Source organism: Perna viridis, chromosome 2, assembly GCF_037379345.1.
Source record: "Perna viridis isolate PV_CMFRI_1.1 ecotype Kerala chromosome 2, ASM3737934v1, whole genome shotgun sequence".
Taxonomy (NCBI): Eukaryota; Metazoa; Mollusca; class Bivalvia; order Mytilida; family Mytilidae; genus Perna; species Perna viridis.
The window spans coordinates 23,554,506-23,565,316 of record NC_142446.1 but is presented as its reverse complement, the minus strand read 5'-3'; the positions used below and the strand labels follow the sequence as shown (position 1 = coordinate 23,565,316).

Here is a 10,811-nt window from a genome sequence, read left to right as displayed (position 1 = left end):
CTAAAATTGGTACCCTCTAATAAAAGTACCTTCACAGTATATGTTCTAATGGATAGCAATGTTGAGCTAGAACACAGCAAAACATTATTTATGGAAAAAAGACTGACACTTATTCTATTGAATATCGACCAGAATACTAAAGCAAGAACAACTAAAAATTCAAGCACGTTGAAATCCAAATACATGGGAATAACGCGAAAACATGTAGCAAAAGACGATCTACATACACAAATTTGCGAACCAAATGAAATAGATTACGTGTAAACACTGAAGATAAGGAAAGCAGGACATAACACAAAAACTAGGAACTAGCAATATGAACTACCATAAAAAAAAAAAAAAAGGAGTGACCCCAGGTGCACCCGAATAGTCACCATGCCTTACTCAACGAGAGTCATCCGTCATATTGCAAGAGAGTGAAAACCTGTAATAGTCTGACAACAATGATGCAGCTCCTCTACACTAGTCACAAAGGGTTCCGTCAAAACATTTCACACTTGGGCGATATCATTATGAAAAGTGGTAGTCAATTACCAAACACAGATAAATTGAATTGAAAGAGTAATCAAGGGACCCAATGTTATAGCGGTAATCTAAAGAATCTAATCCAGGGACAAAGACCAGACATGGAAAACAGACATACACAACAAAGAACATAAAGTAACTAAAATCATACATACAAAATAACAAAAGCAAATGAGCAACTTGGACTCCACTAAAACATCAAAACCCACCATTAAGCATGGGAAAATTTCAACTTTATATGTAAAAAACGCCTGAATATTTGATTTTGTACTTGATCTGACATAGCAATAAATCATGCAAAATAATTACTGACATCATAAAACAGACCAAAACAAAATTATTTCGACCTCTACACTCCTCAAAATGTGCGCCTTTTACTGTAGGTCCTCAGTGTCGTATTACTAATTTTAATTCTGAAAAAAAAACGCTCGTGGATGTATGCACATGACAGAAAATGATGACGTTTAGTAAGAACGGTTTGTATAATCAATATATTTCCTATTAGTTTTACTTGTATATTCATTTATCCAATCATGTTCATTTTTACTTAAGTATATACATTTTTTAACCACCAGCCCGACTGGTGTAGTGGATTTTTCATCATTTAAAACAAGCAATTAAATCTAAATTGAAATTAAAAGTTAAAAGGAATCCTTTCTAACAATCAAGATACTGATATTTGTCACTTAACATTTCAAGTCATGTATGTTCACTAAAACGATTTAAAATCGTTCTCACGGATTTATAACTGTAGGAACAGGTAAAAATAACAATTTTATATGCCGTGAAATTGAACAATTACGAATATTTACATTGTTTAGGGTATTGTGTTTTGCCTCCTCTCTTTATAATTAATGCTTATAAATGGTGTTTCACTTGAACTTACAAGTAGTAAATCGATACGAATCTCTTTGATTTAGGTAAAGCTGGGGATAACGTGGGATGTGTGGACTTAAAACCGTGAGGGGATTTTGCATTGAGATGAATGTGACCGTGGGCAAGCATACCCTCCCCCATCCTCCACGGGATTTTATCGACCTGTAAAGGGTTCATAATTGGTGTATTTTTAAACATATTTCTACTTGTTTGCCAAAATATAAGTGCTGCTGCTAGCTCAGGATTAAAGAAACAATGAAGGTCGTCACGTGAAATTTGGTAAACTGGGTTTTCCAATAAGTGCAATACAAAAAAAGTCAGATATATATAGGTCTACACATATTAAACATGTCTTTTTTATTTTTCATTAAGATAGTTTATACAGTAACTTAAGTGGATATCATTTCCTTTATATATGTCATGTTATAAAAAACTATAAATACAAAGACAAGGGTTGTGAGATGTATGTGGTAAAGAATATCATTTAAAACAGGATACCTTTTTTCTGTTTTTTTAATAATTTTTTTTGTTTTTTTTGTTTTTTGTTGTTCTTATTTATTTTTTTTTCACTTATAGAGATAAATAGATATTGTTAGTTCCAACAATTGGATAAGATACATATTTCTCACTTATGATGGGAATTTGACATAGGTTCATCGTTCTAATATACGTTTTAAAGATTTCCCAAGTATTCAGTTTACATTGCAGATGCTATTGATTGAAACTTGGGACTACGGAGCATGATTTCCCTATGATTTGCTTTGAAATCTTTTAATCAATGAAGAAATAGTTTTAGGATTTTTTTTTAAATTATAAAATCCGAAATTGCCTATATGAAGAGAAATTCCATAGAGACCGAAAAAATATCACGAGCTTGTTGGTAAAACTTGAAGTTTTAAGTTGATGGTTATATAGTAATATGCTCTAAATCTTAAATAAGGAATTTGGGTTACATTTTCTTTTACATTTTGGAGAATCAGTTATGCCGTATTGGAAAACATAAGCTTAACGTTAAAATTGATCACAAATGTCTGTCGAAATATGTGGTGGGATGTGATATATGGTCAGCGAAAACCATATTTTTGTATAGCCTAGCTAGCCGAGTGGTCTAGGGCGCTGGACTTTGTACAGGCGGTGTTGCCATAGATGTCACAGCGGTGCAAGTTCAAATCCCGCGGTGGGAGCGACCAAAAATTTGCTTGCAAATTTGACAGTTTTAACATCGATGGGAAGTTTTTCAGACCCTTCTAAGATAACATTATCTTCCCCGTATGAATTTAACCCGATTTAGCAGTGTAGCGAATAGAGTCGTCACATTCTGAGACGTTTGTATTATATTGATTTGTTGTGACATGCATCATTAATTTGATCCTCTATCTTACATAATAACACCTAGATGAACTGTCCCGTACTTTAAGATATCCTGTACTAAGTCACACACACACACACACGTGTGTGTGTGTGTGTGTGTGTATAAACGTCTAAATATGTTTTAACATCACCGGAAGATGGTAAATATTACATTGAATATTTCGGATAACTGATATCCTTCTTCAGCATGAAACTCGTAAAACTTTATGAGCATAAAACTCATACAACTTTATGAGCATGAAACTCATAAAGTTCAAGATCAAAACAGATTCAGAAGCTGAATCACGTACGTTGTGGGTGGGTGATTGTACCTTTATCAAAGACACACATAAGCAAATGATAAGCAGCCTGAATGAAAATAACAAAGGGGGTCTTTTATCAAAATTAAAAATAAAAATTAATTGTGGAAAACAATAAAATTCAAAATAGTCAAAATATAGTTGTACTGACTATTGATGTCTAGCATTTGGTGCTGTACCAGCATTAGACCAAGACCTAAAAATGGGCTATTTTTTCTCGTTTATTCCATCTGGAGAAGTTGTTTGTAATTTCTTCATCCAAAAGCTTTCCCGAGACACTCTTTTACATTTTGACCAATTTTTATTATGTTCTATGATCGTTACAACAATGTTGTGGAGATCCTCCTGGGTGTGTCCGGCGGATCTAAGATGGCAACTTAGAGGGAGGTCTGGTTTGCATTTGTAGTCACTGCGATGACCATTCATACGCCTGTAGAAAGCTTGTTCTGTTTCGTCAACGTACTGCATACCACATCGGCACTGGAGAAGGTATATGGTATTTTCGGTTTTGCAAGTCACGTCGCAAACAATGGCAAATTACTTTCCAGTACAGTAGCTTTTAAAGAATTTGGTGTGCAGTATCTGGGTACAGGTCTTACATCTTTTATCTCCACATGGTCGACACTGGCCCGTTGTATTTTGTTTGGGTTGAGATGAAATCTCTGCTCTTACTAGGGCATCTCTTCGGCTCCTAGGTCTACGGAATGCAAGGACCGGGGCCCCAGGAAAGAGCTTGGAGAGCTCAGGATGTTTTTGAATGTCTTCCCAATTTGAATGCAGTAGCTGCGATAGTTTTCCAAAGGCTGGATGGTATGTAAGCGTAAAAGGAACCCATTTGTTCTTTTTCTTAGATTTGTATTCGAGGAGATCTTTACGGCTGATGTTTACTGACAGTAACTAAACTGTTTCATTGCATTTTTTTTAAATCTGAAAATTACCTATTTTTAGATTTAGTGGCTACAAATATGTTTTAACGGAAATAAGGCGTTTTATGCCCTTAAAACATTTCTGTTGGACTTATATTTATCAAAATCAACCACTTTTGTTCACTTTAAGTAATGTTAGTTACTTAAAAATTAAATAAATTCTTTGTTCTCTATTAGGCAATTTTTAAGAGGGATGGGGTAAAATTTTGAATATTTTTTTTAAAGATGTGCATCTATTTTTTATACTTTCATAGTAAAGAAGAATGACGTAGCTTTCTTTAGATGCTTTCTGTATATACAAAAAAGTATTTGCTTTACTTGGAAGTAAGCAAAATGTTTCAAAGTCGAGTTCCTGGAAATTACCTCGAGGTTTACTTTTAGACACTGGCTTCCTTGATCACGCTGCACTTATTTTTTTTTTCATTTTCGGCAAACAGGCGGATTCATGTTTCCAATGTAAATATTTTTCAATCTATATAGGTCTGCAAATTTCCCTCTAGGAGGGAGGGTTTCGTTGTTCGGCCCAAGGGCTATCAAGTCTTTTGTAAAAAAAGAAATTTATTTACTGATTGGTAATTATTGTATATATTCGTCAGGCGTGATTGCAGTAAAATAATATAAGGATGTATTATACTTTGGTTGCAACGAGCGGTGCATTTTTACTGTAAAGGGTCTGCTGTACCTTTCAAACATTGAGATTAGAACTTAATTAAGGTAGTACTTGAGTCATTAATATATAGGTGCATTATTAGACTTGTTCGAAATCATTATTCCCATTCCTTGTGCGCTTTAAGTCATAAACGTGTATGTGCATGACTGGGATTTAAAAAAGGATATTTGACAAATTGAAAAAGTCTTTCAAGTGAAACAATGTCTTATATTTTCTATTTCTTTAATAAACCAGAACCAAATAAAATTCATTTTATTGTTGCTGTTGATAGTTTAAAACGTTATTTTCACAACAAAAAGTGCTTATTTTAAATATTAAGATGACAAAGAAACTGGATATTTTCGCTTTAATATTACTTGGTAAGTTTTTGACTTCAAATTGCAAACGTCTGAATAAACAAAATAAAAACCCACGAAATTTTACATGTATTGGTTGAAAGGAAATATGTTTTCGTGAATGGTATAAGAAATAAAAAACAGGCAACAAAAATCATGTCTCTTACATTTGTAGGTGTGTTACACCATTGTAATGGTATCAAGAACTATAGTATAGAATTGGAGACCAGTTTAAGAGCAGAGCTCTTCACTAATTATTCCATTAAACAAAGACCAACAAAGACTGTTGGAGTTTCTGTTAGTTTTACAATACTTACAATCAACGATCTGGTAAGAGTTCATTAAATAATTACAGCAATATTGAACGAGTTTATTTTGTGTATCAAAAAGAGATTAACTCTTAAGATATTCATTAAATCTAAAATGGTTAACTGCAGCAAAAACATTGTATTTTGAGCATGCATAGCGAAAACCAGGGCTAATCAACTTTTTGTAATATCCCTCAGATAAATTCTTAATATGACCCGAATAATCAATAATATAACGCTTTCGCGTGCGACTGGCACATACACCAAAAGGTTGCTGATGTTAATTGTCTACTGACAAGAGTTTATTCCTTGAAACAGTGGTACCCATACAGAGACATGCAATATCATCATAATTGGTATCTATATATTTTAATAACACTGAGTCGATGCCACTACTGGTGGATAAAAAAGCCCAATAATCACAAATGTTTGACCCGAATTACATAAAATTATTCACCAAAAACAGCAACATTCGAAACCCTAAATTACTGAGGTTTCATTCCTTGAATTGCACTATATATAACCTTTCTATGCTGGATTTTGCTTTCTATTGTGATATTGTGTGATTTAAGTATTTCATGTCTACTGTTATTTTTTTTTTAATTTCCAATATTGACATGATTGGAATTTTTGTAGGTTTTAATTGTATACCCAAACCTTTCCCGAATGATTAAATAATACTGTGGCTATTGCATATAAGTGTATTACCGGGGGAAACTAATCAAAGTAAATCACATGTTTCTCGAAAAAAATCCACCATCCATAAATTGAAAAACACGAAACTAATATGGTTGACAAAACATTTACAAATTTGGACGTTTCTTTAAAGATTCTGGTTTGCAGATGTTGTCAAATATTTGTTGTTTTTCGGAAACGCTGACTTGTTAGTTGCATGATATCTATAATCAAAGGTTCTAGCGGTAATCAAAAGAATGTAATCCAGGGACAAGGACCAGACATGGAAAACAGATATACACAACAAAGAACATAAAGTAATAAAATAATACATACAAAGTAAGTAACGAAAGCAAATGAGCAACTCAGACGCTATTAAAAACTGGAAGCATGGACCAGGTGCACGTTTGGGTAAGCATCCTCTGCATTTCTATAAAAACCCGCCGAGTTGCTCATAAAAAGTCAAGTCCGGGGTAGACGAAAGAGGAAAGGAAAACTATGACACGTTGAACAAATCAGTTTTCATGGCGCAGATGGATACACCGTAACGATTCACGAGTTCATGATGACGACCATAGCAGTAATGACTTCAATCTTGTAGCAACATAACCCTGTTCCAAAAGCCTAATTGTTTGGAGTCTAGTGTGATACAAAAAGTCTGCTTAGCTACAGCAAGCTCTGACATAACGTACGAGTTTTGATATGAACACTCCATACACAATGGATTAATCCATGGAGAGTCACCCTACGTTCCATCTAACTAATAACGTATGTGTAAGTGGTGATATATTTTGATCTAGGTCTGGTAATGTAATACTTGAAAAAAAACCTTTTAGCTATAGGACAATCAAAGATAAGAATCAACAATCCAGTGAAACAAAGAGACACAACAAAAACTGTCTAGAAAAATTGAAAGAGTTGTTCATAAATAGTTCATTTTTAAATGATGCTGATACATAATTATTTGATATAATGATTTGGCGATCCTTCCTTAATTTTTCAGAATATCAAAGATCAGACACTTAGCATGACAGGATACCTTACACTGGTGAGATTATTACCTTGTAGTCTATTTCAAGTTTATTAAAAACTAAGTGTCGAGTTTGATTTCCGGTAGAATCTTGGTTCCCTTGATTATTCTTCGACTGGTATTTTCACTTTAACGTCCAACATCGATTTCTAAAAAAGGCTTCGCCTCTGAAAAAAGGTTTAATTACTGATCTCTAACAGGACGTCTTCACTTGCGTGTCCTTAAACTTTTCCGAGGACAAATTCTAGTTGGATTGAATTAAGAATGGTTCTAGCTAGGACCATATCATATTCCAACTAAGGATGTATAACAAAGCTATCTTATATAGTCCTTGGTAATAATGTCTTCCACACTCCCTAATATGTTCTTAAGCTAGTCCTTCGTTATAGTTGAGTGCATTGCTAATAAATTGTCATCGAAATAAAGTTAAATGAAGATAAATACACGTTGTCTTATCAGAAAGAAAAAAGAAAAAAAACATAGCAATAAAATATTTTTAAAATGTTTCATTTAACGATATTTTTCAACAAAGTCAAGAAGCTGTTTTCACATTTGTCCCTTTAACACTGATTAAATGGAAGTTTTATATCTACAAATAAATAGTTATCGACGTTGGACGCTCTAATGCATACATTCTAATACACCATTTGAGCTGTGTCATAAAATCCCTGATAATAACGCGTAAGTTGCCTTGCTCTGGCTTATGGATGTGTTGAAGCACACTTACCACAACATGGACTGAAAGTATTGTCGAGGCAATTGCATTTCTTTTTTGTCTAAAAAAAGATGTATGTTGCTCGCTCATTACGTTCGGATTTTTTTTATAATTCAGAATTTGACTAGGCCTTAATACGACTGAACAAGTTTAAGACTACTTACATCTCATTGCCTTTTGTCTGATTTGTTATTTTTATTATTTTAACATTTTTTATACACATATGTTTCTAATCCCGTTACACAAGTGTGATGATGAATAAAAGAACGATAATGACAAGGTCATTTGGAATTAAAAGGCGGAAGAATAACAAGATTTAACAAGTTTCAAGCTTTCTCAACTCACGATAACCATTTGATTGATTATAAATCCCATTTATTTCATAGATTCTGTCGACAGTTTTGTTATTTGAATAAAATATTGCGTTCGGCGATTCTAAATCATCAGTGACGTCAAATAGTGTTTAGTGGAAGAAAATTCAAAATTACGGAATTCATTGCAAATTAGAATGATCGAAAGTTTCTACACAGGAAGCATTGTCATAAATCAGAAGAAAACGAAACAAATAGCAATCAAAAAATAAATAGATAAATGAATAATAAAAACGCCAAAATAGATTATCCTTAAATTTGCATTTGTAAGGAATGGAGCGACTACAGATTAGCTTGGGATAATCCTAACTCAACGACAGAGGATTATACGAGTGTTAGCTTTCTTTTTGCGACAGAAGACGATTTATGGAGACCTTCCATAATTATCGAAAATGCGTATGTAAATATTTATTTAGTGCTTTTGATTATAACACTTATATTACTACAATTTGTGCTTATGAATTTCACCTCCCCCTGCTAATCATTGCTGAAAGCTTTGTTATGTAATATAGATATATCGTATGTTAAGGTAGAACATATTTGGTATTTCTTAAAGATATATTTTTCTGTACTTTGTTTTAGCATAACTACCAATTAACTTGTGTTCTACAAATATTCTTTAATTGATACAGAAATGTCGCCTCTTTTGTAATAAGGTACTGTGGTAAGGTCAATAGATAACAATTTTATCTTTATTTTTAGAGTGGATGGGTTAGCAGTTATCCGTGATACTGCAATTCCGATGAGAATAACACCAAATGGTAAAATTCATTGGAACCCAATAGGAATATACAAAGTTAGTTGCGAGTCTGATACCCGATATTATCCTATGGATACTCAGCAATGTTATTTGAAGATTAGCTCCTGGGCATATACCATATCAGAAATAAAGTTGAAATTCAAATCAGACCCCGTGGATACAAGTGATTATACAGTCAATGGTGAATGGGCTTTACTTTCCGTAGCAGAATATTGGTCAACAGACAGAAAACGCGATGGGAATATTTTTTCTTCAATTTCATTCGAAATAAGAGTGAAGAGGCGATTACTTTTCCATATTGTCAACACTTTGTTCCCCGTTGCATTAATGGCTATACTAATAGCTTTTGTATTTAAGCTTCCAGTAGACTCTGGAGAAAAAATCGGGTTTTCTCTGACGGTTTTACTCTCGTATGCTGTGTATCTGTCCCTTATATCTGACAATATTCCAAGCACGTCTACAACAGTTTGTTATTTATGTAAGTACATTCTTTGTTCGTCTCTTTTAATTAAAAAAAATACAATACACCAGAAAAATTCAACTCATACAACTAGACTTATAACTAATCTAGTAAAAAAATTAATTCGTTATTTTTTATCACATCGGTAGTCTTCGAGTGCCGGCTTCACATATTTATTTTATAGTCCAATTATATCAAAGGTTGTAAGTGACTAATTTATTCCACTGGGAGATAAAATACCGCTTGGTGAGCTTAATAGTATCATTACCGATAACCGACTGGATCGACATTTATTATTGAAGCCAAGTTGACCCGATGCCTATTGAATACAAAGTCGTGTACGCTGGATTGAAACGTTTTTGCTTCTTGCCAAACAATTCTTAAATATCTGCAAATATCTGCATATGAACTTTGAATTTCCACTCAATTTGAATAATGAGAGTATGATGATGATTTTTCAGCTCTTTACTTGGCCTTTATTCTGCTACTTGCTACTGTTGCCGTATGTTGTTCGACTCTTGTCATCAATTTGCACATGCGTGAAGAAGAAAAGAAGATGTCACCGTGGGTGAAACATTTTTCGAAACGATTTCTTACGAGAATCGCGTGTTGGAAACAAGGTTGTTTCTGCAGACGAAGAAAGGTGAAACATTGCAGGAATAAGTTCGATGCGGGCGAGGCAGTACACAATGGAGTCTTTCTTGAAAAAACTGGCAATCTCACAGATGATCAACTCGAAATGCCGCGAGTGTTTACAAATGAAACAAGACAATGCGTTAAAATGGGTAAAGACTATGATATGACGTGGAAGGAGCTTTCTGAAATAGTTGATAAAGTTTTCTTTAATATATATATGCTTCTTATATGTGTATCCACTGCAATTTTGTTTTTTCTAATTGTAATAGGGTATACCAATGAAGGCTGAAAAACAAAACGACAAGATATTTTGATTATTTGTATATGTAGATGACTTTTTTCTGTCAAAGTTTGTATAAATTGAATATGTGAAACGAGCGTATTAATTTGAACTTTTAACTAATGTCTTCTACTTTCCATTGGATTGGATAGAAATTTCACCTCTGGTTTACATCACTAAATGTTTAGTATATCATTAAATATCAGTTTTTTTTCTACATCGATGCATAAAAATGTTGAAATAAAGATTGATTCAGATAAGATTTTGTAATGAATCTATTTCTGTTTTGAAGAAAAGACATAAACTGTAAGACAAACATTACCCTGTTTTTAAAAGATAATTTTAATTTTTCACTTAACTTGTACAAATAAAGACATTAAAAAGATAAACAAAGGACAATGCACAATAACTGTCTTTTTTGGCACACTCTTCAAATAACTTTATATTTTCCATATTAAAAGGCAATGTATAGTAGGCCTCCAAAATGACAACTTTTTCTTGTTTATGAATATCTTTGATTGCCTAGCAACGGATTTTAATGTATACCATGATACATGGGGAAACCCCTTCTTAA

At 33.2% G+C, this 10,811-nt stretch overlaps 1 protein-coding gene across 1 annotated transcript; it reads left to right on the top strand.

Moving 5' to 3' along the window:
- Positions 1-5,158: 5,158 nt before the first annotated feature.
- LOC148624144 (neuronal acetylcholine receptor subunit alpha-2-like) lies at positions 5,159-10,811 on the top strand. The gene is made up of 4 exons (XM_088571009.1): positions 5,159-5,332; positions 8,373-8,497; positions 8,804-9,339; positions 9,783-10,811. Exons 1-4 carry the CDS (start codon positions 5,159-5,161, stop codon positions 10,244-10,246), a joined length of 1,299 nt encoding a protein of 432 aa, XP_088427135.1. The 3' UTR covers positions 10,247-10,811.

What these genes read in the sequence shown, in the direction of transcription:
- LOC148624144 (XM_088571009.1), top strand. Translation starts at nt 5,159, where the DNA reads ATGTCTCTTACATTTGTAGGTGTGTTACACCATTGTAATGGTATCAAG. An exon ending in TACTTACAATCAACGATCTG is followed by an intron (nt 5,333 to 8,372) that starts GTAAGAGTTCAT and finishes TGCATTTGTAAG; the next exon opens with GAATGGAGCGACTACAGATT. An exon ending in TACAACAGTTTGTTATTTAT is followed by an intron (nt 9,340 to 9,782) that starts GTAAGTACATTC and finishes ATGATTTTTCAG; the next exon opens with CTCTTTACTTGGCCTTTATT.